We start from the raw sequence: 19143 nt of genomic DNA, 5'->3' as shown, positions 1-19143 counted from the left end.
CGCTCTTTGCGTCTTTGTGTGTGTTTGTATATGCGTGCCTGCGTGTGCGGTTGTACACTAGAAAACCACAGACCAATGGGACGGCGCAGCATGTAGCCTTGGCAGAAAACCCTCTGTGGGCTTGGATGTAGAGAAAGGACACACACACTCAAATACACACAGGGCATGCTAGAGTGGGTTGATGAGTTTGGCATGGGTTTGCTTTTGCGGTCTCACCGAGAGCCATGTTTCCATATGTTTGTGAAGACTTTTCACTGTATGCTCTGCCAACCCAACTGTGACACTGCACACCATATCTAGGCAGAATCAGCTAAACGGGCTGCAACAAACCTCCAGCCTCAGCTTGTGTACACATGCACACAATCAACAGAGTAATAGAAATGCCACCTGTTAAACACCAGGGTTGGAGGGATAAGAGTGATGCTGCAGTAGATTGATTCATGTGGACAGTTGTGTACATATGGGCCTATAATTTCTCCAGTTAAATTAATTGTAAATTAAAAGACACAGACTACAGTTAGTCAATTTAAAGTGTAAATTGGGGGGAAAATTTCATTTTAGCATCTTCTTCACTAATATGATACAAAAATAATGTTATAAAAAGTTCAAATGAAATCCATCTTTAATTTTTTTTTTTTCTTAAATGTATTTAGCAAGATACTATCAAGTGGGTCTACAACAGCAGTGAGAACGCCCAGGAGGACAACCAGAAAACTAACCAGAAACCCATCCCTGAGAAGAATGGAGATGGCTTTGAGTGTAAAGTCGAAGGTGACGACACACGCACACACATGCTCATTCACAAGCTACATGGGAATATGTCATTTTGGCAAAGTGCTTCTTTTTTTTTTTCCTTTTCTCAAAGTGTCTGTGGATGTAATGCAGGGTTGTTCACAGGAACACAATCCCATTACCTCCTTCAGTTAACAAGTAAAACATAGCTCCAAACATGCTCATCTGGAATGTGTTAGTGTGAGAACAGCTGCCCCCTCTGGCTCATCAAGTGTTAATTTCCCCCTGCAATTTATGCATCCCAATGAGAGAGTAAAACAGGAAAGCTATTCCCTTCATAGCAAACAGCTCTGTCAGGATTTATAACTACATTAGGTCACTGCTTTACTGTAGGGCTGGTTAACTTGCTGCTCTTGGAATTGCTCCGGGGTTTGTTTGTTTTTTGGTTTTTTGGAGGGAAATGGAAGAAAGCCACGAGCAGAAGGTCTTTCTCTGAAATTATCTGCAGATTTGGTGAACAGAGGCCTCCCACAGTTCTAAGTGTGGTGATGAAAACACTGGAAAAAACTGCATCAGTGCATTGTAGAACATTATTACATGTCATTATAATAGTTTCAGGCATAAATACCGCCTTGTTGCTTCGCCAACATAAACATAAATATTTTATACTATATGTTTTTTTTTTTTTTATGTCTTATGTTTTTGTGTCTCCAACCTCAGAGGTAATGGACAAAATCAACACTATAGCTATCATTGATGGAAAAACAGACCATGTAAGTCTGACAGTAGACAATGTCCACCTGGAGTACGGAGTGGTGTACGAGTATGACAGCACAGCTGGCACCAAATGCCATGTACTGGAGAAGATGGTTGAACCCAAGGGATTCTTCAGCCTCACTGCTAAGGTAAAAATGCAATTACATGAATACATTACATTTCCTTTCTCATTAGGGGTGTGTGTTTTACTTATTTATCTTAATGCAAAAATAATTGGTAGGCTAGTTGGTAGCTTTTATAGTAGATATTTGTCCAATATCAAATTTTCCAGCCTTACATTTATTAGCATTTTCTCTCATGTATTGTATTTGTTTAACTGAATATGACTCATAAAGCTACTTTCAGGTCCTTCCTTATTTACAAGGAGTTGTCACAGCACATAGCCCTGCATGTCTGATTTAGCCTTACTTAAATCCATTTCCTGATGCAACCCTAGAGAGATTTTTCTCCCCTCTGGAGACTGAACTGGAGATCTTTTGCTTGTTAGGTGAATGTGTTAACCTCTACACTATGGATTCATTAATTGCAGGCCTCATGTGATTCACTATTACTAAGGCAGGAGGCAAAGTTTGGTGTTTAGTGCTCTGCAAAAATGCAGAAAAGCCCCCATGAGGTGTGTATTCTCCACCTGACAGGGAACCCAGTAGTTGAAGTTCTCTGTGTTAGCAAATCCACATCTAGCAGAATGTCCTATTCAGCTAGTAAAATTCCCCCTGAGCGTAATTTATCAAGCAAAGATGTTGCGTTAAGCTGTGACTTTCATCCTGGATGGTTGTGGACAAAAAGAGGGACGACAGTGAAAGAGAGGGAGACATTTTATTACCTTTTATATGATGGATAGTGGTGCTTATTACCAAAGAGCAGCTCCTTGCTTGGTAAGGGATAGCAGCAGACATCTTGTCTGTGTTTTAGCCGGCTCTTGAGCAGTAGACTACTAACACACGACACTTTTCGCCTCAAATTTGACAAGATACACAAATTCCACCATAAATTCCAGTGTAACGTTTTTGTTGTCACTAAATCCAACAGCTTTCCTGCTGTGCAGATTGGAGTGGAGCTTGAAGCTAGTGAAAAGAGACAGCTTTATTTTAGTCGTGTTAGTTCTCAGCTGGGCTAAGTGCATGCTTTTTACATCCCAGCAGTGATGTTCACAGAATGATCATTATTGATTTAAGATACACAGAGGATGGAAGACTCACTCAGACACAGATGCACACTTGCTGATGTGGGAAATGAAACACAGTTTGAAGCGTATTTCTGCCAAATTTCATGATGAACAACATCTGTCTTGTTTATGGTAAATTAGACAAGATCACATTTGGGTACATGTTTTTAAGTTGATCTAGATTTACTGTTCTTGCCCTCTAAAGTGTGTGAAAGCTCTCTTCTAAACACTGCCGATGACATGCACAAAACAACACTTGCCATAACTTCTCTCACTATATGCAATATCTCTTTTCTCCCAAGTAAAATTTTAGTATTATTATAAACATCTGCTCCCGCATTCCACACCGTCCTCTGAGATCTGTGTGATGTTGAATTTTAATGTTGGTTACGCTGTCGGGGTGCATGGGTTGTCTTGTGCTTCAGTCTCTTCCTGCTGTTACATTTCCTCCCTCGCTTCCCACCCTCCTCCACTGGGCATCTCATTAAGAAGGCTCAGAGTTTTGTGCGTCTTATTGTCTTCATATCTAATCTCTGATTTGCAGTCTTCATATAAACAGTACATGCATCACAATAATATTCATATTGGAATTAAACTCCTGATGAAATGCTGCAAAAAAATCTGCCCTCTGTCCAATTTTGATCTTGTTTTCGACTGAATAAGGAGCTTGGTCATTCATTTACATCCCATTAGTTCCCCCAAAAGGGATTTTTTTTTTTTTTTTAAATAGAAACATTTGCATATCATTTAATCAACCCTGACTTTGTTTACTCTTTCTGAAATCAGATCCTGGAGGTACTGGCGCGTAATGATGATGCGCTGGTGCAGATGTGTGGAAGGTTGATTTCCAGCTGTGATCTGATCCCAGAGGAGCTGCGGGTGCGCCTCAGTGCCATGCATAGTGAGAGGGCAGAGCACATTAATCGACGCATCACTAACTACAGAAAGGTAACTGTTTGGAGGGCCTTGAGCAGTCTCTTGTTGCCATGCTAAACTGTACAGCTTGGAAGTGTGAGTATGGACAATTCTCTAAAGACCTACAACAATAGAAACAGGATGCAGCTGGTGTGGAGATACACGCTTGCATAGATCCACAACATAGTTTTGCTCCTGAAAGAAAGACTGGGAATCCTTTCTGAAAGCTATAAAACATAGATATAGTGTAACATAGATATAGTGTAACAGGACTTGTAGAGGGATTTTCACTACATACTTACTGGAAATGAAAAGAAACTTTAGTGTTAAGGACTTTAAGCACACTGAAAAGATACAGACAAGGTACACATGCATATTTTTCTCACCGTGCTGATTTTGTTTCCATTAAAGTATCAAGGTGCATCAGTCAGTAAATGGACTGGACCGTAGTACAAACAAGTTCAACCAAGAGCTCAACTATCTGAATGCTTCTTAGCGGCACATGTAATGAGTGGTCGTTGACCTTCAAGACTTATTAAGCCAAAGTGTCTTGCTGACTTCCACACTTATTGCTGACTTTGTGATTGTGTCCACAATATAGCGCTTTGCTTTCAATTACAGCTGGTAAATGACAGAGCCAAAGCATTTTCAGCACTTTTCATTCACATCTGCAAGCATGTGTCTATAGGCAAAACAACGCATGCAAGTGTGCGTGAGAGGGAGAGAGGATCTGACTCAACATGCGATTGTGCCTTGGATTCATTACCAGTCACTTATAAATATCTCTGCATAGCCACAGCCAGCATTTTTTTGTTGTGTAAGATCCCCTCATGCAGCAGAGCATTCCTTCTCAGACCCCTAGAGAAAAAGAGCAAGAAATGTATGTAGAGAGAAAAATGAAATCTGTGTGGGACAGGAAGACGGAACAGAAAATGATTAGGAGACATGAGCTTGGAATAAATTTTCCTGACTTATTCGGAGATCGCGTGGATGTGTTAAATGACTCTTCGGTCACTGAAGGTCACTTCATTGTCCATGTGAATCATCTGTTCAGTTGAAACAACAGCTTCACACTCCAGCTTTAAGAAATAAAAGATGAGAAATGTTTGCTTAAAGGGATTTTTTTTCAGGTGTACGTTAGGCTTGTGTTATCTGCCTAAGATGCTAATACCTGATCTGATGGCTTAAAGCATCTGTTGTATATCCAAGACAGGATTCAGGCCCGGTGGGGCGGGTTCACGCAAAGTGCAAAGAAAAAAAAATACCTTCATGATATTCTGTATCAGCTGTATTGGTGACAACGTCACTGCGTGTTGTGTTTTTACAAATAAAGTGCAACTCTTAAAAAGAGGTTTCCTTGCACAACAGGGTCAGTTTGGGGTAGAATTAAAATGAATATTGGCGTTGCAGTTACTGTTAACTTTTGTCTTGTACCAGCACGGTATATGAGACACCATCGCAACATCCCCACAGAAAGACCGGCATGTTTGAATTAATTTTTTTGGTCTTTTACAATAGTTCCGACCTCTATGAGCTTGACCGTTATGAACGCCGAGCACTCCACCAGCTGTTCAGTTTGCTTTCTACTGCGCACAGCTGTAAACATGGCAAAGTGAAAGAGGAATGATGTCACCGGTGTAGCTAGGTATAACTGAAATGGATTAACACAAGGCAGCCATCCTGACACGAGGCTTTCGTTTTGCCATTTTCTGTTTACATTCTTTTGCCGCTAACACCTTCTTACAGATGATATCATGCACGGTTAGTCGGGAAGGAATGTGGGGGCTGTCGTGTCACAAAAAAGCAAGATTTTATGACTCGCTGATCTCTAGGCTGACACAGTGACCATCAGAAAAGACGAATCAGACTAAAAACACAATTTTTATTTAAAATGTGTTTGATATTACTGCACTGAAAATAAAACCACTGCTCTGGATGTCGTTAAAGCTGAACTTCCAGTCGTAATTACAACATGATGATAAAAGCTGCTATGCACCGTTTTAACTCCGTTCATATCAATTTAGATGATAAATGGTGATGCTGAGGTCTGGAATTCTTCACATAATGATAATCTTATGAGTCTGTCTTGGATCTTTCATTCGGTTTAAATATTTGAGTTTGAATGTTGAGAACATACAGAAATTGGTGTTTATTCTTTTCTTCTAGGACCAGATGTCACGCATAGAATGTAAAAACAAAACAGCACATTTAGCTAGATAAATACACCGTTGTGTTTCACATGAGCTGCATAATTCAAATATTCTTCCTTTTGTGCCCACCGCCTACCAGTGTAACAAAAGGTGGCTTTCACTGCTGTAATTGCTGTGATTGTGTAAAATCCTGAAAGAAAATCGTTGAAACTATTATAATTTATTGCTCTTGTTCCAGTTTTCCCGGGTACTCAAGAACAGGGCATGGCCCACCTTTAAGCAGGCAAAGGCCAAGGTGTCTCCTCTCCATAGTAGTGACTTCTGCCCCACAAACTGTCACATTAATGTGATGGAGGTGTCCTATCCAAAGACCACAACCTCTTTGGGAAGTGCGTTTGGTGTGCAGCTGGACAACAGGAAGAATACGCTGGAGAAAGGAGGCCGCAGCAGTGCTGAGCAGGGTGAGCATAACAAAACCCACCAGGACAGTGGAGGAATTTTACATATTGATTGATATGTCTGTATTTATAGTTACATGTAAATAGAAATACAATACATAACTAAATGCATTGTACATAAAGCCATCAAGTTGCTCAATAATAGCTCAAAAAGGAGAAGATTGCAGTTTACACTTATGTGATCCTACACCACTTAACATTATTTAATCATTACAAATCAGTCAATATATAATCAAATAGTATAATCAATATATATATATATATATATAATTATAATTCTTCTTGAACAAAGTTATGCTTGGACATTGTCGTAATTCCGCATTTAAACTATTCCACAATCTTACACCAAATACGAATACAGAAAAACATCTTCTTCCCTTCAGAAAACTGCTTCTTTTGATTTAGTGCACCTCTTAAATTGTAAGCCCCACCCCCCAAAACATTCACAATGGTTATTACTAACCTTACATTATAAGGTTAGTAGTGCTGTTTTTCCTCTTCAGATTTAGCAATAATATTTATGTCAAACCATCCGGTTCAAAAGTTGCTGCAAGTTCACACCAGAGCTCAAGGTATTTGTTTCATCAGCAAATAGAAAACATTTTTAAAAAAGTCATTTTGCACATATCATTGATCATTTTGGCCCTACCACTCAACCCTGTGGTATACCACACACATGTCCAGCTTTTATTTTTATTTGTATTCTACTGTTTTGTTTTTTTTTCTTCATGCTTCTATGTTCAGGTAAGCTGAACCCCATGGTAAATGTGCAGCACACCATTACAACTATGGCAGCACCATCGGGTCATAGCCTGGGGCGGACCGAGGGCCACGGCCTTCGTTTCCTGCTCAGAGAAGAAGACCTGCTCACCCTGGATGCATATCAGAAACTTCTCTATAAACTCACTGCTGCTGTCAGGGAGATGGAGACACACGGCGCCCACATTCATGAGTGAGCTTTGTGTGCATACCTACTCTCAATGAAATATGTTTCATTAATGATCACAGACCTTTGAAACCAGATTGTGTCATATAGCATGCTGTAGCCAAAGTAACACGCATAATAAATGTGCAACAGCTGGGCATTAGTAAACATACAGCACCTATGAACGCAATGCATGTGACAAAGATTTGGGCGGAAATGTGTTGATTTGGATTTTTTTTTCTCTATAAAACATAATTTGTGCTGGAAAAGTAGTGTGTGGCCAATCAGGATTTTGGCATGCTTGTTTCTGTTACGGGACTCATTATTTGGAGTCAATGAGGCAATGGAAAGGAAATGGGAAACACTCCTCCTGTCAAACTTGGCCACACCACCCGTGAACCAGGAAGTACTGTCTCATGTAGGAGGGTGTGACGCTCGATTTCGTTTTCCTCAGTGGCCTTTAAAGAGAAACTTTTATCTACAGATTGCTGCTGCAGCAATTTGTAATATTTACTGGTGGAAAGCTAACTGGTTATAATGTGTGTGATGAAGAAGGGCCATTTGGGTGATTTAGTCATTAGGAGTCTTCTCAGCTAAGGCAGCAACATTCAGAGAATGACATTAAACATTGCAAGCGGAGCTGTCACCTAACTGCGGTCATAATGAGCGGAGTCCACGGCAGGGCTCGTAATGAGTGAGTCTGGACAAATTTCATTATGCTCCTGTCGATGGCAATTAAAGTAGTCGCATCCATGCACACTGAAATGGTCCAAGACGTACCCACCAAAGCAAAAGTGACCTTTAGCATCAGCTATCTGTTCAAACATGCGGATACACACAAGCACTTAAGGAGCTTGTTAAGGCTGAGCTGTAAGGTTGGCCACGAGTGATACTAATAGGATGCACTGCAAGCATCAGCAGTGTGACTGAATCTCTTTGACCTTTTGTGGGTGCTTTGAGAACTTTAGCAGATTAGTTTTCATTAACCTGTTCACAAATTGGCCAAGGGTCATTATTACTGCTACTTTAACTGCTACAAATACTACAGGCACCTTTTCCTCCCTTGTCTACGCTTGTCTGTGTCTTTTTCTTTATCTCATTTCCTATCTCTTGATGTATTTGCACCCATCAGCATGGATACTGCAGACTGACATTCTTTGCTCACTGTGACTCTTCCTTTTCTGTACTGGGTGTGGTCAGCTCTGACAGCACTACATGAAGGATGTAATAATGAACTCGGGTGACTATTTTGTGCATTATGTTACACACAGTCCTCTTCCGTTCCCAACATCAGAGGAAGTCTACGGTACATTTGTGGCAGATTAGAAATATCCGTAAGCAATTTGGGAAAAGCAAACAACTCCACGTTATACAAGTTCTTGGCCGGCCAGCGAGGAATCCATTGAGGCTGTGACCTGTGAACCTTTGTCTCCGGGGCCACCGAGAAGGCTTCGCAGCTGTGTGAGGACATTCCTGGCGACGTGCATTATATCAGGGCCTCCTCCCTTCCTGAATCCATACCACCCGTTTTCATATCTTTTCCTTATTCTTTGCACATTATAAAAAAGTACCATGACTAGCAGTGGGTGGAGAGCTATAGGATCCACTGACTTATTTATCTCATTATGGAGCGAATCATTATGCAAATTTCTTACTGTGGAACGGCCTGATGTGGAGCTTTTGTAATGCAGACGCACTTACAGATGCAATAAATGTGATGGAAGTCTAATAGTTTAATGTGTCAAAGTGGGTTAAAGAGCTTCCTGTTGGAGATTAAGAGATCTTTCTGATTTGGTGCAATAAGCAGTGATGTACTTTGGCCTGTTCTCATTCTCTTTTTTCTTTTTTTTTTTTTCTGTCTCTCTCTTTTGAAGCCACTTCTCTGATCCAGTCATTGTTATTCTGCTTTGCTCCCTTGCCCCAAAGGCCCCAAACTGCGTTCACTTCTTTATTAACCAATAGCCAATCACAGAGCCTGGAGGGCTTCTCCATGGCGATGGAATGTCACTCAGTTTTACAAGGGGCATTGTGGTGCCTCCTGGAGTGGACCTTAATGAGGGCATCTTTGTGGCCTAGTCAGCCTGTGAATGGGTAGAAAGGGGGTTAGGGGAGGGAGGGGGAGGAGGTGAGGAGAGGTGTTGAAAATCATAAAAATAGGCATCAAACTGGGATGCATTTGGCTTCCATCAGAGAGACAGGTTGTTTATTTTTGATGAATCCCTTCCCCTCTGCCTCTGAAACGTCTTGGAGGCCAATGGTGTGACACGATGGAAAATGCAAGCAGACACAAATTAAAATAAGTCTGAAATGTAAACAGACATCGCGTGCCAGTGTTTTGCATGGGGAGAGATTAAAAAACAAAACAAAAAAAAAACCCCTAAAAAAAAAATCCCTAGCCTAGAATTTATTGGAATATGGCTTTAAATGCCACCATGTGTTGCTGCAACTGTGAAAATATCCCACGTAGCCTCTTCCTGCTTCTCTGATAGCTGTCTAACAGAATGCAAGCCAAGGGTAATAACAAGAGCGGAGCTGATCTCTGCAGCCGTGCTGCAGCGTGTTGACACAGCTGCACCTTGCTACATGTTTGAACCTATTAATACGATGCCGATCCCTGACATCTGAAGCTGTTGTGCGGAAGTCAAACACAAACAGACTGGGGTTTGAGTTTGGCCTGCTCACTCAGCTGTGGAAGCTTACTACATTTGCGTGGGCTAAAGTGCAGACTGTATGCACCAATGAAAACGTTTCAGTGCTGGGACATGTGTAAGATCATGTGTATGATCAAAGGAGCTGCTGTTATCATGCTGCTTTGTTTCTAGATTTAGATGAACGTCATAGTTTTAAATAACCCTTCCTGCCTTTCTTCCTTTTTTTCCCCCTCCTTTCCTTCCTTTCTCTCTCCATCAGCCTTCTATCCTCCATCACCCATCCTCCAGCCTCAGAGGTGAGAACCCCTGAGAGCTACATTACGGGAGAGAGTGAGGGAGAGAAGGGTGAAAGGAATGGGAAGAAAGTCTGTTTTAATATGGCAGGGGATGAGCAGGAGGACTCCGGGCATGACACAATCAGCAACAGAGACTCATACAGGTAAAACCAAAGTCAAACATGGTCACATAGGGTGATCGAATTTCTGAGAGTCTTTATCATTTAAAAGATTTTAGAAAAACAAGTAGCAAAGTTGTAAATAAAGCAATATTTATGCATAGCTTTTCATACAATAAATGCAGATGCATGGCTTAGTTTTCCATACCTAAAGTGTATGATATCAAACCTATCCATATCAGTTATTATGTGCACCTCTAAAGTATACGTCATCTTAAATAATTTTTTCTCAAATTTCTTATCAGTGACTGTAACAGCAATCGAAACTCCATTGCCTCCTTCACCAGCATCTGCAGCAGTCACTGCAGCTCCTACGTTCACAGTGACGACATGGACTCAGGTATACAAAATGCAACAATAGGGACACTGTTATCCTCCACATAAAGCTTATCGGTATAAACCATTCATGAGTTGTATTTTCTGTGTAATATCCTCATGATTGATCACATTAAGTAACCTGTGACCATGCAGCAGTAGGGAGGAAAACCCTGTTTCAGCTCGGTGTCATAAACCGTAGCCTTTGTCAACAGTAATATTGTAAAAGGCTGTCTTGTAACAGGTAACAGTGTATTTGAACCAGAACTAACTAGAATGCACTGGACTTTCTGTCCACATACAGTAAACCTATGCACTGGTTTTTACTACAGTACAGTTGTAATCCCCCCTCTGCAGGAGATGAGATGCCCTCGAGTGTGTGGCTGTCACATGATAAGCAGAAGAAGCTTCACAGCTTTCTAGAGCACCTGTTTAGCCAGGTGGGTGAAATATGAGTTATTAAGTTTTTTTTTACACAATTTTATTTTCCCAGGACATTCCTCTGACTTAATGTTGGTTATTGGACAATGACACATTTTCTGTTATTTAGCCTCTAAACACCACAGTGCACAGTTTAAATCCAGCAGTCAAGGTGTGATTGAAGTGGAGACAGACATTTTTATAATACATAGTCTGCCACTTCAGTGGAACCAGGATACTAGTGTTTAAGTGGCTAATAGTAGTTCACATTAGGCTTATGGCCAGGTGAGGTCTGCCACCTTCTTATCCCATTCTGTGAATTCAGAAGATAAAAGATAAATTGATTCCCTGTTCAGGTGTCATTGCAACTGAAAGAAGCCATCACTATGCTAAAAAACCAACAGGACAAAGCAAAGACTTTAAGAGTGGACAAAATGAACAATATGGTACATTCCTAAAAAGACAGAATACCCATCTGAGCCTACAACACCAGAAGCCCTGAAAGCCCACAGAAGACAACTAAAGTGGATGGTTACGATTTTTTTATTTTTTATTTTTTTTAAAGATCCATCCAGGTGAAGAACACTCTTGAGGAGGTAGACATATCATTGTGAAGGTCTACAATCAATTTATATTCATGAGGTTCACAACAAAGTGCAAACCAGCGGTTACACTCTTGAGCACCCCATTTTCTGTGGAGGCAATGTTACAGCATGGGCACGTATAGATGCCGATGGGATGAGGCTACTAGTGTTTTTCAACTGCTGCTGCTGAGATTCAGCTAAATGCTGCAAAACTGACTGGACAGTAAGAATAGACAATAGCCCAAAGCTTACTGCAAATCAACCCAAAAGTTACTCAAAGCAGAGATAGGAGATATTCTTCAGTGACCAAGTCAGTCTCTTGATCTCATCCCTACAGAGCCTGCTTTTCAGTGACTAAAACAAAACCAAATGCAGACCCCCACAAACAATCAGCAACTCAAAGCGACTGCAGTAAAGACCTAATAGAGCCTCTGAAGGGAGGAAATACAGCATTTGGTGATTCTAGGCTTCAGGCAGTCACTGCAAATGATTTTCATCCAAGTATTAAAAACAATCTTTATATTTAAAATCCTGTTAGGAACTGTGTATAAAAATAGCTGTAATTACAAAACAGTTACAGCAATTGCACTTCAATCACATCGGTGTCATTGTCCAAACACTTGCTCCCTTTTTGTTGCCTGGTTAAAATGAAAGAAACTTGTTATTGTGTCGCCTAATGGTATTGTGTGATAGTTATTTCCTTGTGTGTTAACACAAATATGAGACCAAAATGCACAGTGAATGAATTTCAAACACAAAGAGATGCTCTTGTTTCATGTGTAACTTATTGTTTTTTCCAAAGGTCAAATGTTTATTGGGGCTTTTGGGTATGAAAAGCAGGGATTGTGTATTTTTGAATTGTGCTCAGGAAGGGAAAAATTGCAAGAGCCTTAATGATCCTTGACCTTTCTGGAACCTTTAGAGCAAAGACCGACCAAATCTTATTACGTGTTTTATGAGGACGTTTCAATCGGCAGAGGACAAGCACAAAAAAAACAAGCCATGGTTGGCTGTCTCTGCTGTGCAGTGTGTAAACAAAGCACAAACTTTGTTCACTGCGGCTCTGTCAGCGTGTGTATGTGTGTTGCAGAAAGAGCAGGAAAAGCAGGTGTTGGGTATGCCTGGGCAGTCTTTTGCTTCCATCCACACCCACATGCAGTACTTTCGATCCATACTGTGTGAGGAAACTGTATCAAGTGCATCAGCTTGACCCTTGTTCTGTCTTCAGGTGGACTCAATCACTAGCATGCTGACAGGAGCAGTAGTGGCTCGGGCATTTGAGCAGACCAAATGCTTCACACCTGGAAGAGGATTACAAGGTAAGACAGCCCCTTGTGCCGGTGATGTCGTCACCTGCATCCTTGTTAATAGAAAAAGTTTAACCTTTTCATTAAAGCTAATTACTTATGTGTTTTCTTCTGTGTTATATTTGCATCGTTTTGGGAGAAAGGACAAAGAAAAAGATGATGCTAGAGACTCCTGAGCACCGACTGCACCAATATGGACATAAAACAGAACAGGCACTGAAAAATGTTGCAGCCGCCTGCACATAGGGGCAGTAACTTCCTGTTGTGTAATGAGTGTGTGCACAGACTTTGGGGAAAGTGTTGTAGGTGGATTTGAGAATGTTTTTAAAAAAAACAAACAGATTCCCAGCCATTTCCCCTCTGCCTCTGCACTTTTCCACTTCTTTTCACTTTCAGTCATTGTGGTGTCCTTCCCTTTATAGCACTGAAATAGCACCACTTAGTTGGGTACTCATCTTCACTTTACGGTTTATTGTAGTGCTACTTACCAGTCAATTGAAAATGTGACCCTATAAAAGCTCTTGAGCTTGTATGCTATATGATCGTTTAATTTTACTCTGTTTATTTGCTACCTGACCTCCTCCTAGCCTTGGTTTTTAACCGGATTTTCTATTGTTGTGTTTTATCTCTCTAACAAAAATGTAGCAAATGTTACTGAAAAAGGACAGAATTTACCCTTTATCATTCCCCACACAAATTCAAACTAGCTTACATTGCCCTTTTATCCTCTGTGGAGCGCTATTCGGATGACTCAGTCCATTTTAAGATAAGAAAAGTGGTTGACATCAGCAATTGTTTTCTTTCTGTCTTTGCAAAAATGCTATCTGTTTTATATCCCGGTGGTTTGTATTGTGCTTAGCTCTCATATGACAAAGTTTGTTTATTTTATGCTTTTTGAAAGTGACTTTTATGAAGTGCAGTGTGCAGTAAGAGGGGAAAAAAATAGAAAATTATGCAGTGATTCTGTCATGTTGATTACTAAAGCTTGCAAACACTCCGACCCATTTGGCGCACAGCCTCCCCTCTCATCTACAGCTGTCCTCAAGTCAGTGCAAATATGCTTGAACTGAAAATAGGTCCGCTTCTCTTTGTGGGTTTGTGTGTGTGTGTGGGTTTGTGTGTGTATGTGTGTGCGCGCGCCTGTTTGTGTGCGGGTTTGTACACATAAATTCCCTCAGGACGCCTTGATCAGAGCAGATCCATCACAACTCCAGTAATGTGTGTGGTTGATAGCAGAGCAAATAGGATTATCTGACAAGTAGAGCATTCCTGCATCTCACGCCCTGTCTGTTGCTCTAAGACACACAAAGCCCCTGATAACAGCCACCTTTCTCTCAGAGATCTGTTGTTTTTCAAAGTAAACTTTATTATAAGTCATTCTGTGTAGTTTTTTGTTTCTTTTAACAGGTGTTACATCAGATTGACATGCTTTTATACTCATTTTTCAGCACTGTCTGGGCGAGGTGATAAAAAGATTTGATGGCAGGAGTTTAAAATTGATTAATAAAAAAGAAGTGTTGCCTCTGGACATCAGTGACCTATAATTTTCTCTAGAAAGATTGAGCGAGATGGTGCAGCTTGACAAGGAAAGAGAAAAAGATGAGGTTAAGCAGGCTGATCTAGGCACGATATTTTTTTTTTTATGCAGTTTTTCTCATTGACTGGTAATCTCTTTATGCCAAGTGTGCCTCACAACTGATATAGAGTACATGCACTCATGTAGCTATGGTAGATGCTAATTTACCGTGTATGTTTGTGTTTCTGTCAGAGTTTCAGCAGGAGATGGAGCCCCGAGTGAGCTGCACCAAAAAGTTGCGTCTCCACGTCAAGCAGGATCCCTGGAACCTTCCCAGCAGCGTTCAGGCGCTCACGCAAACCATAACTAAATATGTTGAAGGTCAGCGTGTACCCGAGCAGCTCCTCACATGGTTAACATGCACACCCAGCCCCTTACACTTTATGCTTTCTCAATGCTCAAGCCTTGTAGCTTGCTCACACAGTCACATCAAATATTTATCATGGATAGAACATGCCTGGCTGGAGAAGAAATGTGCTTTAAATTGACAGAGTATCCAGTAAACCTCGTCGCATTTATGAGATGTAATAATAGCCTCTGTTACAGTTGTGTGGGTACAGGCAGTCCCACTAACTGCAGCACTTTCCTTAACCTTTAAACCTGAAACCATCCTGGGATTCATAAATTGGAGGAACAGAGGTGGAGCTGAACACATGCAGAGAGTTAAAGAGCTGCGCTCTGTGAGATTCCTTTATTTATTGATTTTTATCCAGAGAGACATTTCGTCCATATTTATTCCCAACGGGAGTGTGTGGCTTTTGTGTTCGTTGGCAGACAGATTAAATACACAGACACATACAGTAATACTGTACATGGACACACTAGCACTAAATTTCCAGATACAAACAAAGGCCAGCCACACAACACTCCTGGGAAAGGTGAGCGGGCGGTCACGCTTGAGAAAAGTCTCCTTATTAATAATAAGCAGAGGCCCTGTGTATGCTACTTTTTTTTTTTTCCTCCTCTTCCCATGATGGCTTTTCAAGCAGTGCAGCCTCCTGTTAGTATACCCGGAGTTCTGAGATGGCTGTAAACAAATGAGGATTTATGATGTTATCTTTGCCTCTGGTTGTTTTTATGATGTTATGTTTTTTTTTTTATATGCTCAGATGGAGTGAAGTTACACAGAGTTGTCCTATTTATGACTTTAAGACTTTAAATTTAAAGTATAGGTCAGTTCAGTTAAGGAGAAATGGGTCTATTTGATTTGATAAAAGGTTGTCCACTGTCTCACTGAATTTCTTTTATTTAATGGTTATTTTTTTTGTTTTATTCAGAGGTGAAGACTCGACTGCTCCTGGTCCTACTACAGTATACAGGTTTGTCCCTTCCTTTTACACTGAAGATTTACTCTGTTTAAATACAGATTGCAACAGCAAATTAATTTTAGGCCTTTTTTTAAGAGTGAAACCCAAAATAACACTCCCATAGACTTTGCTGTGTGCTCGTGACCCAAACTCAAAGTTCAATAAGATAAGATAATAAAAGCAACACACATGCAGACACAAAACATGAAAGAAAGGGGAAAGAATTAAGTCAGATACCTACAACACAGAAAATAGTTACATGTGTGCACCTGTAATTATAGAGCACATTTTTCACTTTGTGTTACAGTTATAATTCAGTTCAGGTTAATTTCTATAGCACCAAAACACAACAACAGCTGCCTCACATCATAAAGAGTTGGGGTTGAGGAGGGGGAGAGAGAGGACAAAAGGCACAACGTGGAAGCAACCCAGAGATTTATATTAATGATTAAATGCAAAATATAAGAGTCAGAAGTACATTGCCATATCTAAGGATTAGATCTCAGTTTCTTACAATAGAAGGTGTCAGGAGCCAAAAAATTGAAATCCCTCCGATCTGGCCGTCACTTAAAAAAAACAAAACAAAACTTTAATAACCATTCACCTGATTTTCAATGATTTAAAAAATATTATGAGTCTTGTATACGAGAAGCTGTGAAATAAAATATCAGTTCCCTCCCTTAAAAACTGAGGTTTCTACTGGCCTTCAAATCTGCTTTCAATAACGAGGACATCCAAATATTTTAAGGATTTTGAGCATCCATCATCTTTTGTTAACTTGAGCTACACTCCTGAGAGTCCGTAGTCAGAGAGTAGCAGGTATTTGCCCTGAAAACTTTGAAGGAAGTGGGTCAAGTACTTCTAATGGATTTTGGATAATAGCATTTTAAAATGACCCATCAAACGCTAAAAAAACCACTAAAACCACCCCTACCTTTATCCTTTGAAATACTGTTTTGGGAACGACAGCGGAGACCTGAAATTGAGCATAATTCCTATTATGGATAGTCTCAGAAGGCATTGCAGGTGGACAGTGATGTATTATAGTTACAGGTGTATTATTTAAAGAAAAACAAAATCCCATAGTAAAAAGGTTGGGAACCACTCCATTAAAAATAACTTCCACGTTGCCAAAGCTATAAATCAAAATCTATAGGACTACTTGTGTTGGCACTATTATACTGGAGAAGCCAGGACCGAATAACTACTGATAAAACTCAGACATTACTCTCATTTACAGACCCCTGGGAACTGGGTTAATAGTGTCAAAAAGTTTGCGGTCATTCCCTGCAACATTCACATTATTCATTTCTGAGGTTCATGAACCTATTTTTAACTCAGTTGGATTGCTGAACTTTTTAAAGGGGCCTATTTCTCTGGAAATTATGGCAGCCAATTATTTTCCGCTTGGGCACACCTGTCATTTGCTCTCGTTTTTTTCCTGATACATTATTTAATACCCAACACATGTGGAGTGGTGGGGGAGGGCAGCCTTTTGTTCACCTTACTGAAAGTCTCTTTAATTACCATAATAGACCTGTGGCACTTATTTCTTTGACCCTCATTGCTTTACACTGCAGTTTTTAATCTTGACTCTTCGCTCTGTTGTTTCTCTGTCATCTTTTCCTGAATCTACTTCTCAGCTTCTTTCACTGCTTGAGCTCTTTACTCATCATGATTTTCAGTCTCACACCTCCCTTTGTTTCCTTGCAGACTCAGAGATCCAGCTACGTCGCGATATGGTATTCTGTCAGTCTCTAGTTGCGTCTGTGTGCGCCTTCTCCGAGCATCTGCTGGCTGTCCTCAACCAGGTAAATTATGTATGTGACTTGTTTAGAACTGGGAATTAAGATACAGTTGTTTTCCTCAGCTCTCTGCTGAGCTTTTCTGTATTTTCTCTCAGTTCTGCAATGTAGGGAAAGATGTTGACCAGGAAATCCCTGACTCCCAGGACCTTCAGGAGGCCCAGGAAGCTAGCCGTCGATGGCTCGAGCAGATTGCCAGTGCTGGGCTGCTGTTCCACTTCCAGTCCCTCCTTTCGCCCAATCTGGTGAGCAACAGATTGGATATAGACACTGTGAAAACAGGAGTTTGCTGTTCATTTTGTTGTAAAATAATCAAGCCTGTTACTATGCATATTTTTGCATTATATAAAAGTAAATGTTATTTTTAAATGACCGTTATAACCATAGTCGTGTCAGCTAAGTGCTATCAGGGGACATCATGTATTTAGATATCCCCTTGCTCACATTTGTATTTTGCTTGGCACATTCTCCCTGGGTAAGTGAACTCCTGCCATGCATGCTTGGACATCCTTCCAGATTCTGATGGTTTGTATTTACTCTTTCTATGAACAGGTCTCTGTTTGTGGAGCAACATGACCCCCCTTGAATTTGAACCTAAAATGCTGTTGAGACTTTAATTTTTAGTCTATAATTAATGTGGTGGTTAGACATATAATATGATGTGATATACTTATCTTGCCAGAGCACCTTTCATGTTCTGATAAACAAACAGCATACCAAACAATCAGTCATATCAACCAGTATTGGTTACAGAGTTTCAAAGTTTTCTACAGCCATGTGAAATATGTTTTCACGGGACTCACATGTTGACTCAGTAACTACTAGTTGCAGAGGACCTTTGGCCTGTGTTTGTTTTTTAGGTTATTGTACAGCACTTTGGTCAGCTCTGTTGCTGTTGTTAAAAGTGCTATATAAATAAGTGGTATGGCCTGCTCATGAACTTTAACATTTAACTTGCTAACTGAGCCTAAGATGCAGCTCTTGGGCTTTTTGCTGTTTTTCCCAGCATTGCACAGGTTGAGCTTGGGGTGAGTCCATTGTAGCATTGTGTTAAAACACATCTGAATGCTCCAGAGCTGCAAAATCCCCAAACTTTTGCTTATAAAAGTGCTCACACTTGCTTATGATCACTTATTCAAGTACATTTGATTAGTAGTGCCTGGTTACTGCTTTTCTTCTCAATTCATATGGAAGCAGTAAGGATTTACTCTCTCAAACCTTCTTTTTCTCATGACTGTATGTTATGAGCTATGCAACAAGATTTTGCTTTGAGCTACAGCTCAGTCATTAACTGCAGCTACCAACTAAGATGCTATTTATGTGGATTTTCAACATTTATCATCATCGATCAGTACGCCACTACCAGGTTGTGTGGTGGACCTCAACTAAAGCAATATTTTCAAGTTGCTACAGCTGTGCTCCATCTGTTGTTTCTCAGGTATCGGAGAGCTTCCTGGTCAGCATAGTTACTATTTAAGCTGGATCTGCTAACTCAAGGTGTCCTCAGACAGCAGACCTCAAATGCCTTAAAAACCAAAACACGTAGTTGTTTGAACTTTGTTTTTGCCAGATTGTTTTTTTTTTTTTATCGCACATATCTAG

At 40.5% G+C, this 19143-nt stretch overlaps 1 protein-coding gene across 5 annotated transcripts in view; it reads left to right on the top strand.

Annotated features, from left to right (window-relative positions):
* prex2 (phosphatidylinositol-3,4,5-trisphosphate-dependent Rac exchange factor 2) overlaps positions 1–19143 on the top strand; it is a 94579-nt gene that overhangs the window by 46424 nt on the left and 29012 nt on the right. For 4 of the 5 annotated variants that reach the window (XM_040043684.1, XM_040043682.1, XM_040043685.1 and 1 more), the window contains 13 exons: positions 654–771; positions 1453–1637; positions 3461–3622; positions 5978–6200; positions 6942–7149; positions 10033–10212; positions 10473–10567; positions 10900–10982; positions 12775–12865; positions 14622–14750; positions 15707–15748; positions 17450–17556; positions 17640–17786. In XM_040043684.1, coding sequence (XP_039899618.1) covers positions 654–771; positions 1453–1637; positions 3461–3622; positions 5978–6200; positions 6942–7149; positions 10033–10212; positions 10473–10567; positions 10900–10982; positions 12775–12865; positions 14622–14750; positions 15707–15748; positions 17450–17556; positions 17640–17786 — 1770 coding nt within the window. The remainder of the gene's footprint in view (positions 1–653; positions 772–1452; positions 1638–3460; positions 3623–5977; positions 6201–6941; positions 7150–10032; positions 10213–10472; positions 10568–10899; positions 10983–12774; positions 12866–14621; positions 14751–15706; positions 15749–17449; positions 17557–17639; positions 17787–19143) is intronic. The other variant, XM_040043683.1, reaches the window with a different exon arrangement.

This window comes from Simochromis diagramma, unplaced genomic scaffold (assembly GCF_900408965.1).
Source record: "Simochromis diagramma unplaced genomic scaffold, fSimDia1.1 OVJJ01000602.1, whole genome shotgun sequence".
Classification (NCBI taxonomy): Eukaryota; Metazoa; Chordata; class Actinopteri; order Cichliformes; family Cichlidae; genus Simochromis; species Simochromis diagramma.
The sequence above is the reverse complement of the archived record's forward strand: the minus strand, read 5'-3'. Positions and strand labels throughout refer to the sequence as shown.